At 45.2% G+C, this 26,671-nt stretch overlaps 1 protein-coding gene across 6 annotated transcripts in view; it reads left to right on the top strand.

Annotated features, from left to right (window-relative positions):
* The window catches only part of RGS8 (regulator of G protein signaling 8), a 63,694-nt gene that overhangs the window by 16,641 nt on the left and 20,382 nt on the right, over positions 1-26,671 (top strand). The window contains exons 1-4 of one of the 6 annotated variants that reach the window (XM_077332596.1): positions 1,938-2,343; positions 2,579-2,637; positions 24,617-24,718; positions 26,419-26,483. In XM_077332596.1, the coding sequence (XP_077188711.1) occupies positions 2,311-2,343; positions 2,579-2,637; positions 24,617-24,718; positions 26,419-26,483 (259 nt within the window). In that variant the 5' untranslated portion in view covers positions 1,938-2,310. Of the gene's footprint in view, positions 1-1,937; positions 2,344-2,421; positions 2,638-3,047; positions 3,193-24,588; positions 24,719-26,418; positions 26,484-26,671 lie in introns of those variants that run through there. The other 5 variants (XM_077332595.1, XM_077332594.1, XM_077332597.1 and 2 more) reach the window with 5 other exon arrangements.

The following is a 26,671-nucleotide window of genomic DNA, read 5'->3' as shown; positions in this document are numbered from 1 at the left end:
TCTTTGACCAACAAACGGATAAAATTACATCATCAGTATTTAAACGTATTGGTACTTATAGGGATTAAACCAATGAAGCGTAGGTACATTAGATTAATAATGCATATCAGTAACAATAAAAAACAAGCTCCAATAAGAGATGATGATAATAATAATATATAATAAAAGCTATACAATTACATTGATATTAAAAGCACTTTGTTCTTGCAAATCACTGTATGGCAAAACTCTGCAACCATAATTAGGATTCCCTTAGGCCTATCATCCAAGAAATTGTTAATTATGCCCCTACTTGCACTTTTAAACCTCTTGGGGGGAAAATTCAAACACGGTGAGGGCCTAATACTGAGACGCCCTGGGTGATTAGATTCAGCGTATGCAGAATTGCTGCATAGAAAGAAATCCACAGGTATCAGCACTTCCTGCAAAATTCTGCATGGCAGTTTTTAGAATTCACCAATTTCTGGTGACTTAGGTTTTTCACACATTGTAGTATTTTAATGGATTTTTCTATCTACAGTTAAAATGTAGTCCCTTTGAACATGTTCCTCACCCTGAATTTTATCTTATGCAAGGGACTAATTTATATTATATTCTGATTCTGATGGAATCTGTTAAGGTTTGTGCTAGCCTATGACCATAATAATAAAGATTGAAGCATGGATGTGCTATTTAAGCAACAATCTAAAATCCCTGTTCCTACTCGTGTCTGGCAAAGGGAGCTTTGACTCTTGAAAGTTTATATCCTGAAGCTCTTTTTGGTCTTGAATGTGCTCCTGGACTTGAATTGAACATAACAACAGAAGAAGAGCCCTGCTGGATCAGACTAATGGTCCATCTAGTCCAGCATCCTGTCTCACACAGTAGCCAGCCAGTTCCTCTGGAGAGCAAACAACAGGACACAGAGGCCAAGACCTTCCCTTGAAGTTGCCCCCTGGCACTGGCATTCAGAATATTAGTGCCTCTGAATGTGGAGGTTCCCCTCAGTCACCATGGCTAGTAGCCAATGATAGACCTCTCCTCCATGAATCTATCTAATCCCCCTTGAAAGCTCCCTATTCCTGTGGCCATCACCACCTTCTCTGGCAGTGAATTCCACCACTCTCTGTATGAAAAGTATTTCATTTTGTCCATCCTGAATAACATGAAATTGGTAGAACAAAGCAGCCAAATGACTCCAAGAGAGCCAACGTGGTGTTGTGGTTAAGAGTGGTTGCTTCTAATCTGGCGAGCCGGGTTTGATTCCCCAGTCCTCCACATGCAGCCAGCTGGGTGAGCTTGGGCTCGTCACAGCCCTGATAGTGCTGTTCTGACTGAGCAGTCCTGTCAGAAGCTCTCTCAGCCTCACCCACCTCACAAGTGAAAGTGTTTATAAGCCGCTTTGAGACTCCTTCAGACAGTGAAAAGTGGGATACAAAAACCAACTATTCTTCTTCATGCCATATTAAGGAAAAACTCTTGGAAATAAGACATCCTCACACAATCTCCAAAAAAAACCCCTGACTGCTTCCACTAGGGCACCCAGTGGCAGAAGTCCAAGTCTAGACTGTTGCTAAATGGGCCCCAGGACAGAAGGGGCACAGCCATGATCCCTGCTGGGCAGAGCGGAAATGCCACACAGAATGGGATTGGATGGCTATTTTAAGGAACAGGAGTGGGTGGCTATTTTAAGGGCAGCCTTCCGAGTGTGTTCCCACTGTCGAATTCACCTGAATCCTAGGCGAGGAGGAGGAAGAGGAGGAGGAGGAGGAGGAGGAGGAGGGAGGCGAGAAAGTGAGAAGGACGTGTGCTTGGGATGGTAGGAGATCCGGATGGGTGATGCTACCCAGGTGAGAGGACGTGTCAGGAAAGGTGAGATAGCACCAGACCAGATGAGGCGAGGTGGAAGAGCAATTCACACCTCTCTATTTTAGTATAACTCTTGTCACTTTTGGGGGGCCGTGCATTTATCACACAGTTGTGCCCAATAAGACATTTGCCATGCCCTTTCATCGAGGCACTTGGCCTTTGCTGGCACGGATGCTCTTTGATTAAGCTCCCTGGTGTTATCCTATCCAGCCTAGATATCCTTGGGGATGTACGAACCCAGCCAGGGCGTATTTTGAAGCAATGCGGACTCGTGTTTCATTCTAACAACCCCGGGGGCAAAAACCTACGAGGGATATTTGCAAGGGCAAGTGAATCCTATCAGAAATTCTCCTTGCAAACATTTCCCACATGCGTCTTCCGTATTCCCCGAGGCAGTGGATTATTCCTTTAATTCAATAGAAGAGACGGGGATTTGCCATCCGGTTAACCAGGAGGAAGAGGATGAAGGAGGATACTCCCAAATGCTCCGATCAGGTGGGCACTTCCCAAATCCTACCAATGAGCCGGCTCTGCAGTGCTAGGCAAGCCCTGAGCTTGCTCAGCTCGGCTGCTTTCGTGTTTACTGGTTGTGATCTGCAGAAGGGATGAGAGCTTTCAGCTGAGCTGTTGCTTGGGGGGAAAAACTGAGAAGGGGGGAGAGAGGCAGGGAGGTGTGTCTGTGTGTGCAGCTTCTGCCCCCTCTTAAGAGACTACTCTCTTCTCTCCATAGAGCCTCTCGGACCACACGATTGGCAAGGACCTCCAGAACGCGAGGACAGGTCAAAGGCAGTGAGTATCTTTTCTTAGTCTCTATGCGTGTCGGACTATTGGAAATGCACGGTCCATATTTAATCTGTCTGCTCTCTGTAATGGCTTTGTCCTTCAAAAAAGGTTGTTTCTGTTCATCTGGTTTGTCCCTTGATTCCCACCCTCAAGGGAATAGCACCCTCCAAGTGCACCAACCAGTATGAGGCCAGATGTACAGCAGCATCTTATTTGGGTTCGATGCTTCAGCATGCCGGCAAACTGTGGGCTTCAAGGGCTGCACCGAAACGTGCTGATAAATTCTCCTTCACCCCTCTTCTGTATAATGCAAAAGGGGGGGGGGCAGGAGACTTTCCATGCATGGAGGAAAGTGTCAGGAAGGAGAGATGGTGCTGCACAAAGTCCAGGAGCATCTGTTTCTCTTCGGGCTGTGCCTGCTGTGGGAATTCACAAGTGCTTGGGTGAAATCTCATGGCAGCTACAGGAGCCTGACTGCAGACGTCCTTCTGGAATGCAGAATGAGAAAATGTTCACCTGGGCCGGGACCAAGGGAACTGTGGCTGGAGCAGGAATGTAGTGGTAAGTTGGAAATCCAAGAGTGAGGCAAAAGGGACATGGGGAGGGGGGCTTTGTTTGCAGGTATAAGGTGCAGAGAGGCCTACTTTCCATTTACCATCAGCTGACACCCCAGGGAAGAGCAGATTTTTAGTCAGCCACAGAAATTACTGTGATGCATAGGCAAGAGCAGATGATTCTGTTGTTCAGAATATTTTGATCCATGGAATCCAGGGAGGAAACATTATGTGTATTGCATGAGCATGGGGATGGGGGCTGCGACTCTGTTGAGGAGGAAATCCAAAGGGACTCAGAGAATTGCAGGGATTGATTTCAGCTAAAATACAGCACAAGGCAGAAGGGCTAGGAATTAAAAGCAATGCACTCACTGGCATGTAATACAATCCCTGGTCCATTAGCAAGGGTTTTTCCCCCCTCTCTTTTTCTCTGCCTGTGTTTGCATGTCTATGTTTTCATGTAATTGGATTTTTCTTTAATGGCTGCCGAGATCAGCCACTGGTCCCGAATTCCAAAGGCCTTTAGAGCCATCTCTCTGTCCCTGGGCTGCCAGTCCTTTTGATCTCCTTTCATCTTTTGTCTTTCATTAGAAGTAATCTCCCCTAAGGGTGGGGGAGGGGGACGGGAGAGAAAAGCTTGCAGACATTTCCACTGTGTATAATGCTTCTGGAAGATGCGTACATAACTACAGTCGAGGCTATATGAGTTCCCATATGTAAATCCCAGAATCAATCAATAAATAAATATAAGCATATTGGTACCTTCTGGGTGACTAACTTGTAGCAGTGGTGAGATCTGAATTGGAAGCCTTCCAGCTCACATTCTTACAGGTTCCTGTGCTACAGAAGGAGGGTTCATATGGCTTACCTGAAGGCCAAATTAAATTTGATGGGGCGGGAGGGATCCATGTGCATTTGATTCACGTGTTCCTTGTTCATAAGGAAAGCTGATTATTTTTCATTAAAAAAGGAGTACCTCGATGAGCGGATCCAAGTCAGCCAGCTTGGTGTAGTGGTTAGGAGTGCGGACTTCTAATCTGGCGAGCCGGGTTTGATTCCGCTCTGAGAAAACTGTTCTGACCAAGCAGTAATATCAGGGCTCTCTCAGCCTCACCTCCTTCACAGGGTGGGGGGAGAGGAAAGGGAAGGCAAATGTAAGCCAGATTGAGACTTCTTCATGTAGAGAAAAGCTGCATCTTTTTCTTCCTTTATTTTCTCACATTATGTAACTTTAAGTGTTTTTCCCCCCAGCTAACATTGTTACCTAAAACAGACTATCTCTTAAATTTGGATGGGGAAAATAGCATATTCTAGGAGATGCAGCGTGATGGGTAACATACAGGATCTCCATCAATGTTTATGAGGATCTTCTATTTAGAAAACTCACACAGAGACCAAATTGAACATAAATAAAAAGGCCTTTATTTAAAAAAAAAATCCAACAAACTTGCACACAATTTAATCCAACACAGGCACACAAGAAGAAAGTAATGGGTTGAGATGGTGAAATAGGGGGTGTGATAATTTGAAGCAAAGAAAGATTAATAGCTATATTTTATGATGTGGAGAAGTCCGGGAGAGAGGCAGCAAGATCGTCTGCATACTACTGGGTATGCAGTTTGGATCTTAAAACAACACACACATGACAATGGCAAGTGTGTCTACGTAAATACCCAGCTTTGTGTCTGGAGGCTAAGGCTGAACAGATAGCCCTAAAACAAAGGATTTAATGTATTTACCTGGGTGAGGCAAAGAAATGAAGACCAGGTAATGGCTCTGTCATTATTGAGACAAAAGCCTTTGATAATTGCTTCAGGATGGATTCAAATGTGTTTCCCAGGAGAAGAGAAAAAAATGCCTCAGAAGAATGTCAAGGTGTCTAATGTTCATGTAACTAAGGAAGGGAGATGGTTGAGGTGGGGATGGCATGAGGAGAGCACTTTAAGCCATCAAGAAATGAGCAGACTCCTAGGTGCCATTAGCTCCTCAATAAGCCTTATGAACACAGTCTAAGGTGAAAGAAAGGAACTCAAAAGTTGAGCTGCAAAACAATGTTAAAACAATATTAAAAATTATTACAAATATTTATTAAAGTGCACCATTAATATATTAAAAACAAAGTAAAAACAATACATATCTAACAGTGGGTGAAGAACAGACCAAATGTGTTTTGACCCACAGGGATCTTCCTCAGTGGTCAATATATACTATACAATGCTCTCTTGTTTAAAAACAAATTCTAAAGTTTTGCTGGGTGGTCAAGAGAAATCTGTTTGGCATAGCCCCAACCAGTGCTTCTAAAGTGTTCCTTTTTGGAGAAAGAAAGGTCAGTGAGAAGGCCCCTCATGAGAATAATAATATAATTCTGTGTACTTCCCAGAAGGTTGTAGCATTCAGCTAGGAAAATGTACATTTTGTTTGCTGCGGTTGTGCAAACATGACTGGGGCAGTTTCCTGTGTGAGTACATTTCTAGCCAAGGTGATGCTTTGCTAACAAGATGCAGACAGCATTGCCCATAAGGGGGGTTGTGAGCTAATGCCCCCTTTTCCAATGGAGGGGTCCGGGCACTAACAATATCTGCTTTTTGAACTGGGTTGGGACCTCAAATAGCGATTTAGTTAGTGAACTGAAGCAAGCTCAGGGTTTAGTGCTTCCTCACCTTTGTACCCCGAGTTATAATAAAAATTAGGAGCACACCTTTGCTTTACAACTTAGATTCTATTAGTATCTACCTGGGTCATCAGAATACCAATGTAGTCAGTTGTAGGCCAAGCTTCCATCTTGCACTGCAACTTGCCCTATGGGGGGGGGGGGAACCTGTCGACCCTGGATTGGCTGTCAACCCTAAATTGGCTTTTAATTTAATGATTAAGTACATTTAAACAAAATTACACACTTCCTCCAAAGGTTTCAGGCCAGGATACATTGTCCCATGCTGCTCCCTTTTATCCTCACAGTAACCCTGCAAGGTTGGATAGGCTGAAAATGTGTGACTGACTCAAGGTCACCCAACAAGGTCCATGGCAGAGCAGATTCAAACTGGGGTCTCTGAGATCTTTGACGGTCAGTCTAACCCTGTCACCTCCCTGGCTTTTATATATGCCCCTCTTTCACCAAGTGTGCATACAAAGGAGGAAGCAGTTCCTTTAGTGGGGAGGGAGAACACAGATACAACTGCATGTGCAAAGGGGAGAAAAGGTAGGGCTGCTGAACTCTTCCAAACCATGTGTAGAAGCTCTGTCCTCTGCCCCCATCTCTGTTCCAGTGGCACAAGATAAACACTCTCCAAAATGAAAATGCAAGAACTTTTAGGCCTGTTTTGTTCCCCCCTCTTACTGAGCCTGCAAATTAGAACTCAGCCTTGCTGAAGCAAAGAGGCATTTGCAGGGAAGAGCTGGAGGCTCCAGAAGGATAAAACTCCCCCTCCACCCACCAGCAAATGCTTTTTCAAGGCTGTTTTTTTCTCCCTTGGACAGTTCTCATCCCAGAACCGTTGGTTTTTTTTTGGGGGGGGGGGATTGGATAAAAATGGTAAGGAGGGGATTTGCAGGGAAAACAGTGCCAAGGGGAAGTTAATCCCTCTTTTGCTGCTTCTCCCTGCTAATGTCTCTCTCTAGCCCCACATGACCACACCAGAAACATGCTTCTGAACATGGTTTTGCAGAGAGAATCTGTCATTCCGACCTAATCACTATGCACATTGTGCTACTCGGCTGTTGATTTCTGCTTGCAGTTCCTTGCTGATTTCTCTTGGTAAAAGTGACCCAGGGCTCTAGCACAGTGGTAGTTACTGTGGTCCTCCAGATGTCCATGGACTACAATTCCCATGAGCCCCTGCCAGCAAATGCTGACAGGGGCTCATGGGAATTGTAGTCCATGGACATCTGGAGGACCACAAGTTGACTACCCCTGCTCTAGCAGACCCAAGCCTCATTTCTCCCCCCCCCTCTTTTTTGTCCTTCTCCTTTTATCCCTTGCTGGCAGGACCGCAAACCCAAGAGACCAGGTGCTCTTTGTTTTTGTCATGTTCATGTGAGAATGCTGTACAAAGCATGGGCATTGACAACTCTGCAAAGTCATCCTGTTGTTTTGTTTACAGGCCAGTCGCAATGACTGCTTTCCCAAGCTGACTTTCCAGCAACCTCCAGCATGGCATGAAGGGATATTTTGGGGCATCAGGGTCTTCCTTTCGCTGTTTCAGTCCTGATCTGAGATTTTGCTGAATGACACTGTGATATCATTTGGATTTGCATTTTTAAAGGGTTGACTTTTGCGTCCATTTCTGCACTGAGATCTGCTTCAGGCGCAGACTCGAATTGCTACCTAACTTACCCTGCAGCAAAGGAATCCCCGGAAAACTCAATTTCAACTTTTCAAGTGGGCTGTAACGGGGTCCAATTCAGGGCTGTTCATTGTGGAAATGTGTCCTTTTGGGTTTATCGCCGCACATGTCATTTTGAGTGATTTGGGCACACCCCTTTACTTGTCACCATTCTTCCTCCCTCCCCCCCTCCCCCTCCTTCCTTCCATTCCGAAAAATCTGCCTTTTTATTAAAAGGGAACAATCATGTTACAATGCTGTTTCTCAGTTTAAAAAAAAGCAAATCTTGCACAGCAGCAATATAACACAGTTTTTTAAAAATTACATTCAGGACACTTGGGGAGGGGGGTGGAGGCATTTAAGGATGCAGAATGGTTGGATTAAGGGATGCAATGAAAACAAAAGTGCAAGCAAGCATCATTTTGCAAAGAACACGTTTTGGGAAAAGGGGAAGGGAGCATAGCATGATGGGAGACGATCTCCGTCGGACTCAGTGTGGAAAGCATGTTGCAAATTTCAGCCAGGGAAATAAGGGGACGAAAGCCCAAATCTGGAAATGCTAGAGTCGGCTTGCAGCCTCTAAAGGAAACCCAAAGCAAGGCTAAAATAAGGTCTGTGACATAACCTTTGTGTTGCTTTCCCACAATCTTACCTTCACTGCCAGGGGGAAGGGGTAACTGTTACACTTCTAGAACCAAGCCTCCTTCTAGAACCAAGCCTCTTTTCTGGACATAGCACTGGACTGGATGGGCCTTTGGCCTGATCCAACAAGGCTTTTCTTAAGTTCTCCTACGGACCACTCCAGGAAACCAGTTTCTTCCAACAAGCAAGGAAGGTCTCTGAGCCAAGGACAGGTGCTCGCCTTGTGCAAAGGGTTCGTTGATTAAATTTTAAAACAGCAAACAGCATTATTATGCTTCCCTTAAGTCTTGACTCCTGGAAACTGCTTGGGTCTTCCTCACTTGCCAGTCCATGACAGAATTAACTAACTGGGATGCCTGCCTGGCAAATTCACCAATGCCGCAGAGGTAACTGCTAAAAACTAACCTGTCTCTTGAGTGTCGACCATTCCTGCAACCAGAGAGCTAGCCCAATAGGTAGAGAAGTTCCACCCATCATCACAACACTCCAGGACTGATTTATTTAATTTTCAGCTTGCAAGAATCATACAAAATGAAACAGAAATCCACTGTTCACCTTAAACATGGCTTATTTCAGTATGAGTTTTTTTGTGAGTCAGAGCTTACATGCATGGTTAATTCCCCCTCTTTTTTATCCTCCTGTTCTGTTGAAAGTGCCGATCCAACCTTATTTCCTGATTATGCTTCTGAATGGGGTCCATTTGCCAAGCTCATTGTCATGTTTTGCCTCTCCCCTGCCTCCTTCCTTTACCTTCCCATTTCTCACATCATTGGCTTCTACATCCCATTTTTGGATGCCACTGGCTCCTTCCCTCCCACAGCGAGATCCTCATGCACATGCTCTGTTTTTGCTGCAGTCTCCCTGCCTGGTGCGTACTGTCATTTTCTTCTGCAGTCTTTTGACAGACTCGACAGGAGCTTAGCCAGCGAAGATGCATGTCATATACCTGAACTGAGTGACCTGTAAGTTTCTCACTGATGCTTGCCAGAACAGACCTTGTAAGCAAGGCAGGCCATTTGGGTGTCTAGGGTTGCCAGCTTCTGGAAATGTGGGGTTAGAACTTGGGGACAGGGATTGAGGGTGGGAGGAACCTCAGTGGGGTACACCGTAGAGTCCACCCTCCAAAGCGTCTGTTTCCCCCAGAGGAAGTAGTCTGAAGATCAGCTGTAATTCCAGGGGAAAAGGGATCCTCCAGGCACCACCTGGCAGTTGCAACAGTAAGAGCACCTTATGCAGAATCATCATGAGCTGAGATTCAGTCCATGGTTTTGAATAAATGTGAGGTAGAGCAGTGGTCCCCAACCTTTTTATCACTGGGGACCGGTCGACAATTTTACTGAGGCCCAGTGGGGGGGGTAGTCTTTTGCCGAGGGACATCACCGCTGCCTGAGCCTGTGCTCCTTTTCCTGCCAGCACCCCTGACTTCCCGCCGCCCGCTGGGGGGTGCTGCCAGCAGCAGCTGCGCAGTGCCATGCCAAGGGGGAGCCCCAGCCATGGTGGTCACTGGAGAGCACCAAAGGTGAGCCAGTGCCAAAGTGGCAGGGCAGCCCCCAAGGCAGCAGACGGGGAGGAGGACGAGGAGGAGCCAGTATAGACTGATCCACAGACTGGTCCCGGTCCCCGGACCGGGGGTTGGAGACCAGTGTGCTAGACAATCCAATAAGATAGATTCAAATGGGTAGCCATGTTGGTCTGAAGTAGCACAATAAAATCAGAGTCCAGCAGCACCTTTCAGACCAACAAAGATTTATTAAAGGCGTCAGCTTTCGAGTGCAAGCATTCTTCCTCAGACTAAGAGTGCTTGCATTCGAAAGCTCATGCCTTGAATAAATATTTGTTGGTCTTAAAGGTGCTACTGGACTCTGATTTTATAGAGAATCCAATGGTTGTCTTTAACAGGAGCACTGGATTTCCTATTTAGTAGGCAGAATCAGTAGGCAGAATCTTGAACTTTGCCTATATGTGGACACATGTGGGTATTGCCAACAAAGAGTGCACCCCCCACCCCCTGTACCCATTTAACAGACAAAGCCACTGTTTCCCTGATAAGTGTACTTGCTTCTTTCCCATAACAAAGGGGTACAGTGCTATGGCTGACTTTCCATGTAGTGGCATTCCTATCTGGGTGGCCAGATAGAATCTGCTCTGTTTGTGAACCGAATTTCACGGCTCTGTGGCTGCTTACTGAACCTTGAAGTCCTGCAGACATTTGTAGCCTTTTGCAAGATGCTGCATGTCAGGAAAGAGGAGAAACTTGTGATATGTATATGTGGGAAATATACAGTTTAATCGGTAGATTAACCCGTTGAAGCTGTGGAAGATGATCATTTGGGAAGCCAGTCTAAACTGGTGACAGCTGCCTTTCATGGGTCCAGTTCAAGAAATGCTTGCTTACTTCATTAAAGTTATTTTAGTCGTAGTGTGCTAGAATATTAAGGAGTGAAAATGAAGACATCTTTTGCTTACATAAAAGCACCTGCTCTAGTTCATATCAGTAGTCTATCGAGTCCAGCAGTTGGTTTCACATAGTAGCCAACTTGCGAATACCCCTGGAAGGCCTACAAGCAGAACACAAAGGTCTTCCCTAAATTGCTGTTCATTAATTACATGCAGCTAAACAAAGAAATTCCATTTAGACGAAGAATAAGAATTGGTTTTTATATCCTGCTTTTCCCTGTCGGAAGGCGTGTCAGAGCAGCTTACAATCACCTTCCCTTTCTTCTCCCTTCATCAGTCACCCTGTGAGGCAGGTGAGACTGAGAGAGCCCTGATATTATGGCTCGGCAAGAAAAGCACTATGAAGACTGTGACAAGCCCAAGGTCACCCAGTTGGCTGCATATGGAGGCGGAGCGGGGAATAAAACCCTGCTCTCCAGATTAGAAACCGCCACTCCTTACCACTACGCCAAGCTGGCTCTAGTCATTGGGGCTAACAATCATTGGTCAGCCCATCTATGACTTTGTCTAGGACCCTTTCAAAGCCATTCAAGGCTGTGGCAGCACTTTGTTGGATACAGTGTTGTGATGCAGCATAGCAGTCAATTGCAGCTGGTTGGTCTTGTGTGGGAAAGACAATCCAGGAGGTGTAATATGGCTAACATGCAATGAAAGCATTTTTCATGGTTGCCATACAGTCTCCTCTGCAGGTAGTATAAGAGTGTTCCATTCCTCGATGTGGGGGCCCATCCACTGCACATACTGGATGTGCACAGTCCATACACCCTATGGACCCGATGCACCCTATAAGCACAATTACATTGCTCATTTAACTTGAGACAATGATTACATGTACTGTACTCCGGTGGTCCCCAACCACCGGGCTGCAGCCCGGTGCCAGGCCGCGAAGGCCCTGGCACCGGGCCGCGGCTCCCTCTCCCTGCTCCCCCCGCAGTGAGAAACTTCCCAAGCCACAAGCTTCTTTTTGCAGGAGGGGGTGAGCGGGAAGCGCGGGCGCCAGCGCAAACGCACATGTGCAGCAGGTCCACGCATGCACGTTTACGCCATGTGCAGCTGTAAACACACATGCACAGCAGGTCCGCACATGCGCATTTACGACCACGCATGGCGCAAACGCGCATGCGCAGACCTGCTGCACATGCGCGGCAGCCGGTTCGCCTTCCCCCCCACCAGTCCGCAGCCTAAGAAAGGTTGCAGACCACTGCTGTACTCCACAAACATACAGCTGTTGACCACTGCACTAGCAGAATATCAGTCTAACATCTGCAGAGGGTCATTGAGTTGCCATCTCCATCAAACAATCCACCATAGCCCTGAGATATCTTTCCTCATCAGTCACTGGTAGCTCCAATGACATTCATGTACAGTTACCGTTTGGATTTTTCAACCCAACGTGTATTGTTTTGGACATACATCGGACCTTTATACAGACTCCCATGTGATCCTTACCCAGTTTGGAGAGATCCTTTTGGGATTCCTTGCAGCCTGCTTTTACCATCCTGAATAAGTAGACCTCCTCCACTAACCTGGCTGTTGCTCAACTTATTCCACCTAAGTTGCCAGCTCTGGGTTGGGAAATACCTGGAGTCTTTGGGGGTGGAGCCAGGAGTGAGCACGCTTTGGAGTGGGGAGGAACCTCAGTGCTGTATAATGCTATGGAGTCTACCCTCCAAAGCAGCCATTTTCTCCAGGGGAACTGATCTCTTTAGTCAGGCGATTAACTGCAAGTCTGGGGGATCCCCAAGCCCCACCTGGGGACTGCCATCCTTCGTTCCACAGCATTGATGAACAAATTAAATAGCACCAATTGCTGTGAAACCCCACTGCTAACATCCCTCTTTTGAGAGAACTGTCTAAGACAGAACTCTTAATCTCTATTTCCAGTAATGTAACCATTTCCAAGACCCTTATTTTTATCCCATGACTATTAGGGAGCTTTCTGTAAAGGACTTTATCAAAAAGCGTTTTGGATGTCAAAGTGTACATTTACCAGATCAGATTTGTTCATGTCTTTGTTAATCCTCAAACAGATCTAAAATGTTGGTGAGGGAAAAGCCCTTTAGGGAAGCCATATTGATTCTTCCATAGTCAGGTTTGTTTCTCTATGCTGCGTAATAATTCTGTCTTCAGTAAAAGTTTCTACCCAGAACAGGGCTGAATCTGCTCGGAGCTTTTATTCCAATCCCAGGCCAATTCAATCCTTGCCGTCTACACTAAATGCGATTTCCATTTTGACTTTGGCCGATTTAAATTTTCCCTCTGCAACAAGTATGATTGATCCGGAGTGAGCCTACCTTTTCCCCGCGATATACTGGAGTGGATATAACCCTCAATATTTGAAAAATCAGCATGACTAAAGGTGCAGCTCTCTGCTTGTCCCGAACTAAATAGCTGCAATGCTGTAGAAAGCCCTGATTGGCAAGGGTGTCAGTTCAAAGGCTTCCTTATTCCCATGTTGTATGGCTTCCCTTAAAGGGGAAGCCCTAACTTCTCTCAGCAGAGGCTCCAGAAGCCCTAACTTCTCTCAGAAGAGATTTGCCTCTTGGTGTTACATTAGGCACCTTCTAGTTCCCTGGAAGAGAGGTCAGTTTTATAGATAACCTGCATATTTGTCATGAGCAGATATCCCATTTGAATTCCTTAAGAACCCTTGGATTTCTACCATCCAGACCCGTTTCCTATGAGCATCCTGTCAATTATATCTAGTACTACTTCTCTGGTTCCTTCTATTTGATCAAGTTCTTTCCCTGTCACAGTGGGTCCTTCTCAAAGGGCAGCCGTGTTAACACACTGGTAAGTCATTCCTATTTATTGAAAGTTAAGTGGTTAAAAAGGCAGATGATTAGTCTACCCAAAGATTCTTTAATTGGTTAACAGCTCCCGTCCCCCAGACAACATGTGCCTTCGTAGAAAAATGAATTCAGTTGCTATTTTCTAAATCCTCAGATAAGGAAGGAGACAAGGGCATATGGATTACTCATTTGGCTTCCCTGTTCCTACCTGTTCTAAGAATTTGTTGTGCACATCTTAAACAACAAAGGTACTTCATTTCCTTCCAACGAATGCTGCCAGCCACACTAAAGGTTCTCTAGTCCTAAATGTTATGAGGGAGGCTGCACGGTGCCAGGAAGAGAATCATCTCAATCACCTAACATTTAGATTTGCTCTAAAATTACATTTAAAATGTTCAATAAATAGAAGCCATCCAAGAGTGATTATAACAGAAGGGAGAAGTGGGCACTGTGCAAATTATCTCAGAGGCAGTGCCAAAGCTTTCGGCAGCGTCTTCCCATATGGCATTGAGAAATGTCACTTTATATTTAACTGTGCAGTGATGAAAAGCTCTTGCTGGCTGTTGCATGGTAAAGTTAACAGAGGAAAGTCTTAGGAGGAGAATCAAGGGCCATTCCGCACGACTAAAATATAGCAGAAGTCTTACCTTTGGTAAACGCTACAAATTCAAGGTTCCGCATGATGTCGCAGACAATCTGCAACACTCCTGCAACACTCCCGCAAAAAGTGCTTTGTTGTAGCGCTTTTTGGGGAATTGGGAAAAGTGGATTCCCCCTGAAAAAACAGCTACACTTCTGCGCACAAGCTGCAACAAACCAGCGAAAGACATGTGCGTTCTCAATGTAGCGGTAGAAAGAAAGTCCCTCCCCTGCTCTTGCCCCAAACTTCCGGAGAAGCAATCGCTATTTTTTTCCCCCTTATACCTGTGAAAGGAATGAAAGAGCGAGGCTTCTCTGGCTAAAGTCCCTCCACAGAAGTGATTTAAAGTAAAAACAAAGCTCCCTAAATTCCCAAGCACAACACAGCCCCCTGTTCGGCACTGCCCATAATTTCGGCCACAAATCGCGCCTGTGGGGGGTTTTTTGAGGAGCGTGTAAACGATTAGTTGCCAGCTCCTACGCCAGCAAAAAGGTATTTCCAATTCAACAATTGAACGCATATTCGTTGCAATGGGTGTGTTTGGTTTAAAAAAAAAAACAGTTCTTAAAGGGAAAGGGGTTTTTTGGGAGCATGAACACAACAGCCCATTGGCTGTTCCGTTTGATTGATGGCCAGGGGCAGGAAGAAGCACAGAAAAAAATCGCTTCCTTTGTTGTGATTCTAGCAAGACCGGAAACCTGTGGGGAATGAATGAAACGCTACTGGGACTTCTATATTCCACTAAAAATAAAGGTATGCGGAATGACGAAATTCTATTTAATATAGCGTTTCTGCATTCTGTGAACATTTGGCAACATTGGTCCTTGTGCAGAATGGCCCCAAGAGTGTGCTGCGATTTTGGACCTAGGGAACCCTATGGTATGGTTACAGTGGTTTTTAAAAGTGTGTTTTAGGAAATACTGGGGAATCTGTGTTGGAAATGGACTGCACGTTTCACAAAGAATGACTTGGGGGGGGGGGCTAGATTTCACGAAAGCTATGTAGTTCCCCTCCCCCTTCCCTGTCATTCTTCCCCTGCAGTGTGAAGCCCATCATCGGTTTGTAGGACAAGGTCTGGAATGCTTTTTCAATTGAAGAAGACCCCCTGTGATTTTCTGGCTGCCACCTTCTAGTTATTACCCTGCTTTAGCTGGGTGTCTGCCATGGCCTGTTCTTCTGTGTTCTTATGTGAATTAGCTTGTGAAACAGAGAAATGTAACACTTCTGGAAATTTTGGAACCATGGGGGAGAAACTGGGGAGAGGGGATGTATGCAAGATTTTTTTTTAAAGTAAAATGAATTAGGGGGAGGGGAGGAATGGAAACATATTTAATACTTTCCCATTAAACAGTTTACTGATTTAACAATATGAAATGCATCAGAGGAAAGGACACACAGTAATGGGTTTAAACTACAAGTACAACGATATGGGTATCAGGGAAAAAAATTTCACAGAGTAGTTCAGCGGTGGAATAGGCTGCCTAAGGAGGTGGTGAGCTCCTCCTCACTGACAGTCTTCAAGCAGAGGTTGGATACACACTTTTCTTGAATGCTTTAAGGATGCTTTGGCCTGATCCTGCGTTGAGCAGGGGGTTGGACTAGATGGCCTGTATGGACCCTTCCAACTCTATGATTCTATGATTCTATGATCATTTATAACAGTGTGCAAAATTATACTATTTGTCCTTTTTATGGAATTAAAAAATATCAAGTCTTCATTTTCTATAGAAAAATTTTCAACCATACTCAAAACTTTAGAAAGAATTGCAGACTGCTGCATCTTATGCTACCACAGAATGTGTGTATCTTAATTTTGTGGAGTTAGGGGTGAAGGTAGAAAACAAATTTTGTAGTAAATGGGAATATATTATTTGAACAAACACTCTCGTACAGTTACAGTAGATTGAACTATCAGCATATTTGGATAGTTAACGATCAGCATATTTGGATGTTCAGTAAAACTTTGCCACACTTGAAATATTGAACTCTAATAATGTATCATCACTTATAAATACATTAAGTGGAATTAATGTTTTAAATTAATAACTAATAAGTGATTGTGATGCTGGAAGATCTCCAGCCTGCACCTGGATATTAGCAACCCTAAGTATTAGGTGGTTGACAAGAAACTAGCCAGTGGTCTACTTACCTTTTGCCTTCTCTTGTGATATCTGTTATGTCTGTTCAGAGGACATTGTACCTTTTAGTTGGGGTTGCTTGGACCTTCTCAGCAGCTGCAGTTTTGGAGAGTGGATGAAATGGAGGGAATGTTCTGTTCTTGGAGTTGTGTTCTCGGACAATAAACTAGTTCCGCTTAACCCTGTTGAGCTTCATCTCACCACTTCCAGACATAGTATATTTGGTATCTGAAATGTGACTGCACCGTAAATGGCATTATGCCAGTTTCCATGGCTTGGACTTTCTTCCGTAAATCTTCAGGCGCCATCTTACCAAGGAGACAGACTACCCCAGGCTTTCTTAGCCAGGATTTTGTGACACCCTGGGGTTTCTTGCCGGTCCCGGAAGAGTTTCACTGATTGGGTGGGAGTTAATTATTAATATATTCTCATTTAAAAAAAAATTATCAGGTGATATGACCATATATTCCTGGCAAATAGATGGGGAAGAAATGGAGATAGTGACAGATTTTATTTTCCTGGGCTCCAAGATCACTGCAGATGGGGACTGCAGCAAAGAAATTAAAAGACGCTTGCTCCTGGGGAGGAAAGCTATGGCAAATCTAAACAGCATCCTAAAAAGCAGAGACATCACCCTGCCAACAAAAGTGCGTTTAGTCAAGGCTATGGTATTCCCAGTTGCAATGTATGGCTGCGAAAGTTGGACCATAAGGAAGGCCGAGCGTCAAAGAATTGAGGCTTTTCAACTCTGGTGCTGAAGAAGACTCTTGAAGAAGACTCCCTTGGACTGCAAGGCGAACAAACCGGTCAGTCCTAGAGGAGATCAACCCTGACTGCTCTTTAGAAGGCCAGATCCTGAAGATGAAACTCAAATACTTTGGCCACCTCATGAGAAGGAAGGACTCCCTGGAGAAGAGCCTAATGCTGGGAGCGATCGAGGGCAAAAGAAGAAGGGAACGACAGAGAATGAGGTGGCTGGATGGAGTCACTGAAGCAGTAGGTGCAAACTTAAATGGACTCCGGGGAATGGTAGAGGACAGGAAGGCCTGGAGGATCATTGTCCATGGGGTCGCGATGGGTCGGACACGACTTCGCACATAACAACAATAACAATGACCATATATGGTCACATTGACCTGCCCCCCCCCCTCCCAAAATGATCAGTGATGAGCTGGGGGTGGATGGAAAGGGGAGAGGCCCCTGCTGGCTGAGGCTCATTACCCCTGGTGTACAGAGAGGTAAGTACTCTCATTTTAATTTAACTATGACGGGGTGGATGGGAACAGAGTATCATAGGCTTGCCCCTGCCCTGTTTCTGGCATCGAGTGTGGGGGAGGGACACAGCAGCATAGGCCAGACCCAGCCTTGTTTCTGCAGGCTCTCTTTGGTGAAGAAGAGCACACTGGTAACCAGCCCAGAGTGCAGGTATATTCTGTTCACAAATCATGTGAATATATTTCTGTTCAGTCACTTCTTGTGCTATGGGAGTGGCCTGGTGATGTCATATCCCATGTAATGGCACTGAGTAATGGCACTTCTGGTGGCATGTGACGTCTAGGAGTGTGACAGGAAAATGTGGCCTGTTGACATCACTTCTGAGGTTTCTCAAAGCCTGAGGAATGCTTCAGGGGTTTCTCAACAGAGATCCCCAGATGCCATATGGATGCTGGTGTCCCTAGCACTGAGTGGTGGCTGTAGTCACTTATTTGGGGGGTTTCAGAATCATAGAGTTGTAAGGGACCTCCATGGCCATCTAGTCTAACCCCTTGCAGAATGCAGAAAATTCACAATGATCTGCCTACCCACGGTGACCCCAGTTCCATGCCCAGATGATGCCCCCTGCAAAACCCTAAAATCCCTGGCCAATTCCCTGAAGGGAATTCCCTGAAGGGAATTCACCTCCTGACCCAAAGTGATGATGAGCATTTCCCTTGGCATGCAAGAAAGGGGCCCAAGAGCCAAGCATGGACACAGTCTCTCCTGTCCACCCACTTACAATCTGCCTAGGTTTACAGAATCAGCATTTCTGTCAGATGAGTATCTAGCCTCTGCTTAAAAACTTCCAAGGAAGGAGAACTCACCACCTCCCAAGGAAGTCTGTTCCATTGAGGAACCATTCTAACTGTCAGGAACTTTTTCCGGATGTTCAGCCAAAAATTCTTTTGAAATAATTTCATCCCATTGGTCCTGGTCTGACCTTCTGGGGCAACAGAAAACAACTCTGCTCCATCCTCTATAATATATGACAGCCCTTCAAGTATATGAAGATGGCTACCATATCACCTCTTAGTTGTCTTCTCTCCAGGCTAACAGCCCAAACTCTGTCAACCTTTCCTCATACGTCTTCATCTCCAAACCCCTCACCATTTTTGCCCCGCTCCTTGGACATGCTTCTGTTTGTCTACATCCTTCTTCAATTATGGTCCCCAAAACTGAACACAGTACTTCAAGTATGGTCTTACCAGGGCGGAGTAAAATGGTACCATCACCTCACGTGATTTGAGCACTATACTCCTTTTGATACAGCCTCAAATCCCATTTGCCTTTTTAGCCACTGAGTCACACTGCTGACTCATGCTCAGTGTCTGCTTTACTAAGACCCCTAGATCCTTTTTGCGCATACTACTGCCAAGAATGGTCACGCCCATCCTATAATGATGAATTTGATTTTCCCCACCTAAATGTAGAACTTTTCGTTTTTCACTACTGAAATTCATCTTATTCATTTTAGCCCAGTTTTCCAGCCTGTCAAGATCATCCTATATCCTGATTCTGTCTTCTGCTGTGTTTGCTACCTCGCCCACTTTAATGTTGTCTGCCAATTTAATAAGCACCTGCTCTATTCCTTCATCCAAATTGTTTATGATTATGTTGAACAACCCAGGGCCCAGGACAGATCCCTGAGGCACTCCATTTGGCTCTCCTTTCAGCAAGCCTTTTTTCCTTGTGCTCCTTGTGGCTGAAGTGGAAATGGAGCTGAGCTCTAATAAGCTCATGATTCATGGCCCCGCCGTGAAAGTAGCAGAAATATTTATTGTAGCGGCACACACTTAAGGGAGCCGTAAATGCTTACAAATGTCTGCTAAGTGTACACTTCGTTTGAAGCCTCTGCAAAATGTGTGAAATGGGTCATTGTTCATACATCATGTAAGCTCTTAATCACCATAATTAGCACTTTTAACAGGCCTTCGCACTTTAATTTTTAGTTTGGTTTTTCTTTCTTTCCACAGAGGAATTATATTTCTTTCAAAATATACTTTTGTTGGCTCGTTTGCCTTTCTTTGGAAACTGTGCCTAACCACTTTCTGAACCACTTATGTAATATTTTATCTATGTAATAATAATAATGTAATAATCGCGTTTATCTGATAAGAGAAATGAGATTCTATCACAAACCACTGGGTTAGTGCACATGGCTTTGGGTGACTGGCATATGTTTTCAAAGAAAAACGACATAATGTTCAAAGCCTACAGCAGAGGTTCCCAAAGTGGAGGATATACCCTGGCTGGAGGCAGTGGAAGGATCCAGGAACATGGTGAGGAATTTGGGGGCAGTAGGGGGCAGCAGTCTGACTCTTCCTGCTATGACTGCAGTTTCTTAGGAGAGACATTCCAAGGTGGCTTGCCATTGCCTGCCTCTAGATAGTAGCTACCCTGGATTTCCTTAGTGGGTTCCCATCCCAATGCTGACCAGGGTAAACCCTGCTCAGCTTCCTGAAGAAAACAACAGTTTCAGAAGGTGGGCTAGGTGGGATCATATTTCTGCTGAGCTCCTTCCCCTCCTCAGATGCTGTCCTTCCCAGGTTACTTCCTCAAAGGTCTCCATCTTTGGGAGGCTGGAAAAACCTTCTCCTGCTTCCTCCTGGCCATGGGATTTTCCATTGCTTGCCCCCCCCCCTCTTCCCCACCCCCCAAAGTGGTTTTTACAAATGATTTTTACTGCACAACAACCAAAAAAGAAATGTAGGCAATATAGTGTGTTTTGAATTTGCAGTAGAAAGAGGTGTGTGTTCGTATGTGTGTGTGTGTAAGGGTCTGGGAGTAAAGATGTGGCCTGGGAGTCAAGGGGGTGGCAGCTCCAAAAAGGGGAGGGGCCCTAGGCGGGAGTGTGCACAGCTCTGCTTCCCAACCATATTCTGCACGGTTGTACCACTTCTGGGGTTTATCGAAGCCTGAAGAATGTTTCAGGGGTTTCTCAATGGTAAAGAAGTTGAGAAAGGCTGAGCTAGGTGCTAGGGGAACCCAGGTTCAAATCCCCCAGTTTGCCATGGGAGCGACCTTGGGTTCCTCACTCTCCATCAGCCTAGTTTACTTCAAAAGGCTGTTGTTAGGAGAAAATGGGGAATAGAAGGGTGATACTGTAAGTGGGTTCTCACTGGAGAAAAAAGCAGGGTGTAAATATCTGAATAAAAACAGTTATGTTAAAAAAACACAAGGCCACCTTTAAAACACCCTTTTAAAAGACAATTGGTTGGCTTAATTACTTTAAATAAATTAAATATGGAAAAATATGGAATAAGCTTCTGGTTTCAAACTTTTCTCTTCAGTCACTACATAGAAACACTAACGACCCTGCTTAGAGGTCATGAGGGGACTCGGGGGGTAAAGGTATCCCCTGTGCAAGCACCGGGTCATGTCTGACCCTTGGGGTGACGCCCTCTAGCGTTTTCATGGCAGACTCAATACGGGGTGGTTTGCCAGTGCCTTCCCCAGTCATTACCGTTTACCCCCCAGCAGCAAGCTAGGTACTCATTTTACCGACCTCGGAAGGATGGAAGGCCGAGTCAACCTTGAGCCACCTGCTGGGATCGAACTCCCAGCCTCATGGGCCTCATGGGCTTCAGACAGCATGTCGCTGCCTTACCACTCTGCAACACAAGAGGCTCAGGGGGGGTACAATGCCACAAAGTCCAACCGCCAAAGATCCATTATGCTGAGGAGAATCTTATCTCTGTAGTGCTCAGATGAACTGGAATTCCAGGGGATCCCCAGGTCCCATTTGGAGACTGGCCTCTCTAGCATATCATGAAATCTGGAAGTGATGTCATTACATTAAACTTAAGAGTCAACTCCTGGAATGTCACCCCTGACATAATAATGTCACTTCTGGTTTTCATGGGGAGTAACATTGTGTGACAATGAACCCGCCCTCCCCCTATTTTTCTCCTGTTGGACATAGAAGCAGCAATTGGGAATGGGGATAAAATGTAAGAAACAAATTCTGAAAGTAATTGGTAGTATGGTACAGGGCAGAGAAATAAAAATACCTCACACAGTACATAATGCAGTGTGATATAGTCATTAAACTAGGATTTAGAAGGTAAAGGTAAAGGTATCCCCTGTGCAAGCACCGAGTCATGTCTGACCCTTGGGGTGATGCCCTCCAGCGTTTTCATGGCAGATTCAATACGGGGTGGTTTGCCAGTGCCTTCCCCAGTCATTACCGTTTACCCCCCAGCAAGCAAGCTGGGTACTCATTTTACCAACCTCGGAAGGATGGAAGGCTGAGTCAACCTTGGGCCGGCTGCTGGGATCGAACTCCCAGCCTCATGGGCAAAGCTTTCAGACGGCTGCCTTACCACTCTGCACCACAAGAGGCTCTTAGGATTTAGAAGACCCAGGTTCAAATTTCCATTCTGCGGTTAAAATTTTTGGGTGAGCTAGAGCAAGTTCTCTTGTGGCGCAGAGTGGTAAGGCAGCAGACATGCAGTCTGAAAGCTCTGCCCATGAGGCTGAGAGTTCGATCCCAGCAGCCGACTCAGCCTTCCATCCTTCCGAGGTCGGTAAAATGAGTACCCAGCTTGCTGGGGGGTAAACAGTAATGACTGGGGAAGGCACTGGCAAACCACCCCGTATTGAGTCTGCCATGAAAACGCTAGAGGGCGTCATCCCAAGGGTCAGACATGACCCGGTGCTTGCACAGGGGATACCTAGAGCAAGTTCTTTTTTTTTCTACAGATCATACAAATTTAACATGCTTGGTTGTCAAACATCCTGCCTTCAACTACGGAACCTGGACACAAGCCAACCATTTTGTCTATTTAGTTAAGCTTGACACTAGACAATCCCAACACCCACTGAAAAAAATTGTGTCTGGTTTTTGCAAAACGTCTCATATGTGAAATCACCATTAATATCACCATGGATCATCTAGATGAGCACTGAATGGACTTAAAAAAAAACACCAGCATTTATTTTTTACTGATTTCTGACAGATTTAACTATTGTCTGCCAAGTGGGGCTGCAGTGCACCAATGATGAGAGAGGGGCATGGGCTACATGAGACTGCACAAACATGCAAAGCAGATGGCACTGCGCTGTATATTTCAGCGGGAACATTTTGGGGGCAGACAGCTTGGTGTAGTCAGTGGATAAAAGCAGCAACCTCTAATCTGGAAAACCAGGTTTGATTCCTCACTCCTCCACATGCAGCCAGGTGGCTGACCTGGGGTCAGTCACAGTTCTTTCAGAGCTCTCTCAGCCCCACCTCCCACACAGGGTAAGAGAGAAAGTATGGGCAATCGTAAACCACTTTGAGACTCCTTCAGTTTATAAAAAGCGGGGTACAAAAAGCCAGCTCATGTTCTAAAGCAACCTACTGAACAACCACAACTGTCTGCCAAAAAATTGGTTGCCTGATGATGAGCAACAAACAGGACACGAGCCAAACCAACGGTGGTTCAAGCATCTCTGTCTCTGCCCAGGTTACATCGCAGGGCTGCTGTGAGAATAAAATGAGGAAGGAAGACCCATGAGCTGCCCTGACTTTGTCGGAGGAAGAGCAGGATGAAAAAGCACTAGGCAGATTATTAATTTATGGCCTTCATAGCCAGGGAGCGTCACGATGGCTATGGCAGACGTGACTTTTTACAAAGAATCAGATTCATGGGGCAAATCAATAGCTAGTAGCCATGGTATCTAAACAGAACCAAAAACAAAACCAGGGAGAAAGGGAACCTCACGACAAAACAAAGCCAAACAACAAAGGTGTCCTGTCAAAGCATAGATCAGTATAAAGAATTCATACAACGATCATAAGCAAAATGTAAATAGTGAGCCATTACATGAACAACTAACAACAAGAAACCTCCTTGCAAAAGAAAGGGATGGCAATCAAGATTACATGCAGGATGTAAAAGAAATTAACAATTAAACAACTACCAACAGAGAATTTTCTGCCTGTTGGTTGCCATGTTTGCCACGCCTTCTTACTGCAAAAATATTCCCTGTTGCTAGTTATTTAATTGTTAATTTCTTTTGCAGCTTGTATGTAATCTTGGTTGGCACGCCTTTCTTTTCCAAGGAAGTTTCTTGTTGTTAGTTGTTCATGTAATGGCTCAGTTTTTCACATTTTACAGTTTGTTTATGACCGTTGTATGATTTCTTTATACTGGTTTATGTCAGCTGTATGCTTTGATTGGGCACCTTTTTTGTTTTAGCTAAATAGAACCCCCATGTGCAGAGGCATCCCTGGGTGGTAGATACTAGAGGCAACAAATGGGAGCTGCTTTCATGCCCCACCTGTAGTGTCCTTGCAAGCATCTTGGTAAGAGAAAGCTGGATGAGGATGAGGATGAGGAGGACTCTTGATCTAGTGTAGACGTGGTGGAGTGGTTAGGAGTGCTGACTTCTAATCTGGTGAGGTTAGTTTGATTCTGCACTCCCCCATATGCAACCAGCTGGGTGACCTTGGGCTCGCCACAGCACTGATAAAGCTGACCAAGCAGTAGTTTTCCACTTTCTGAAGGGCCTGTAAGACGGAGCTCTTCCACCAGGTGTATGGTTGAGACCAGGGTGGAGTCCCGGTGTTTCCATCGGAGGATTTCCCTCAATGCCTATTAGTTCTGGTTCCTTGCTCCCAGTGGAAGAAGGCTTGGCCCTCTGGCTGAACGGGGATGGGATGGGTACTAGAGAAGGCTGAGTAAGAGGTCACCATCTGTTTTGTCTATTTTGTCTATTTTTCATAAGGGGTGTTTTATGGGATTTTATTGTATTTTTTACTGTTTTTATCTTGTGTAAACTGCCACGAGTCCACTGGAAGAGCGGAGGCATAAAAATAAATAAATAATATCAGGGCTCTCTCAGCCTCACCTCCCTCACAGGGTGTCTGTTGTGGGGGGAGGAAAGTGAAGGTGAATGTAAGCTGCTTTGAGACTCCTTCGGGGAGAGAAAGCGGCATATAAGAACCAACTCTTCAGTAATATCAGGGCTCTCTCAGCCTCACCTCCCTCACAGGGTGTCTGTTGAGGGGAGAGGAAAGGGAAGGTGACTGTAAGCCGCTTTGAGACTCCTTTGGGTAGAGAGAAAGTGGCATATAAGAACCAACTCTTCTTCTTCTGATCCAGCAGGACTCTTTGTAAGTTGGTATGCTATGCTGTTAATTTGTTACCCCTTCTCCTTCTCTCCCATTTGTTCCCCTACCTTGCATGACTGACTGCAGAAACAGAGGGATGAGGACACGCCTAGGCTGCCTGTCTCACAAATCAGATTCATGCAGCGACTTCACAGCTATCCTCCTGGACAAACCCAACCGGGTTTTGAAGTAAGTAGGGAAGCAGCCTGGTTCCTTCCATTCTAGAGTTCCTCCCTATTCTTTCCTGGTGATTGCCATGCTCTCTTCTTATGCTTTGGAGTACGGGAAGGGCCGGTTCGAGATATTTGATCAACCACGAGCAATGTATGGCCCACGTTCCTGATCCCACATAGCCAACAGCCATGTCCAAGTGACCCCCCTGTGGCAACAGTAGTTTGGACATGTCACTAATGGCCGAGAGTCCTCTGAACCCCTGTGGTGGCTCAGCCCCCTTCTCATTGTGGTGTCCCTGTTCGTCATTTGGATGGCTTACCTGGAGAATCAGTCCTGAGTATAGGTTAGGACCCCTGAGAAAATTGTTATATCACATTTCCAAAAGACGTTGCTTTCTTAAATCTTTATCAGTCCTTATAATTATTTTAAATATTTATAGGCTAGGGTTTCTCCTGGGCACGGACATCGCAATACAAAACGATTTTAGAAAACAAACATGAAAATGCTCACTGTTTGTAGAACATAAGCTTTTTGCCCAGGCTTTTATTTATTTATAAATTTGCTGTTTTATAGTTGTTAGCACTCAGGAGTTTGTTTCCTAGTTTTGTTTTTAAAAATGTACTTTTATTGTGTTAGTGCTGATTAATTATATATATATCGCCAGTACCAGTGTTTTGTAACATTGCTGGGGGGGGGGGGGGAGAACCCAAGTGAATCCAATTTATAGGTGAAAATTGAGGCAAGCAGCTGTTTCAGATCTTTAGTGGACCTTGAATTGGGCATGAGGAAGGAACTACAAGAGGCAGGAATCAACATGGAAACTTACTAGCGTTTCCCACATTACAAAGTGAGTCCTTTTTTGTATCGTTACTGGGCATGTGCAAAAAGGCTCTATTATTGGTGAACTGCGTGACAGGAGGTGGCACAGAAGTAAATCGAGAACTCATTAAGCAGGCTTGATCCTTGCTTAAACACCGTATTGCAGAACTAGTGCCACAAACAGTTTGTGACAAACTTGAATCATAAAATGGGGTTTCAGCTTGACATTAAAACGAGGTAAGACTGTACTGCAGAAATGATCCCTGCCCATTTGCGTTAATGGAACTGTAATAAATCTGAGCATAGTTGGCTTTTGGATTACTGCCACCTGTATCATTTCACTCTCCCCTAACATACTAGTTATTCTAACATACCACTTTCTCTCCAATTGAAATTATTTTCTTTTCTTTTTGAAGAACATGTTTAGTTTCATCCTGAATAGGGCAGCCAAATCCTGGTTTGGAGATATCGCAAGATTTTGAGGCTGGAGCCCAGGGAAGGTGGGGTTGAGGGCCTCAGCATAGTACAATGCCACAGAGTCCACCCTCCAAAGAAGAAATTTTCTCCAGGGGAACTGATCTCTGTAGTCTGGAGATGAGCTGTAATTCTCAGAGGTCTCCAAGCCCCACCTGGAGTTTGACAACCATTTGGCATTTTTAGAAGTCAATTCTGCCTAAGTCAATTCTGCTTCTGCAGTCTATACTGCAATTCTACAAACACCACACACACACACACACACACACATGGTGTCAAATGAAGCATGAATTGCTCATTTTGCACAGTCACAGAATTTGGGCTTTCTGTCAACAGCCACTGGACATTTTAACATTATTTCCTATTTCCTCTTTTCACCCTCACCCCATAATTGCTCCTGACTGCCATTTTATTTCTCCCAGAAGGTTATCAACAGAAGAAACAACAAGATGGGCAGATTCTTTTGATGTTCTCCTGTCCCACAAATGTGAGTAGAAGCTTATTTCTCATGCAGGATGTTATTTGCCCTCCATCCTAAGCAATATATGAATGGCTGATGTTTTCTGTTAGCTGTATAAGTCTCAGGCAGTTACGTGCTTGGCTCTCATACAGTGGCTTTTTCTTTAAAATCAGCTTTGTAATGTTGGTGTAAAACCTGTATACAAAAAAAAAACA

The sequence above is a fragment of the Paroedura picta genome, chromosome 4, assembly GCF_049243985.1.
Source record: "Paroedura picta isolate Pp20150507F chromosome 4, Ppicta_v3.0, whole genome shotgun sequence".
NCBI lineage: Eukaryota > Metazoa > Chordata > Lepidosauria > Squamata > Gekkonidae > Paroedura > Paroedura picta.
The sequence above is the reverse complement of the archived record's forward strand: the minus strand, read 5'-3'. Positions and strand labels throughout refer to the sequence as shown.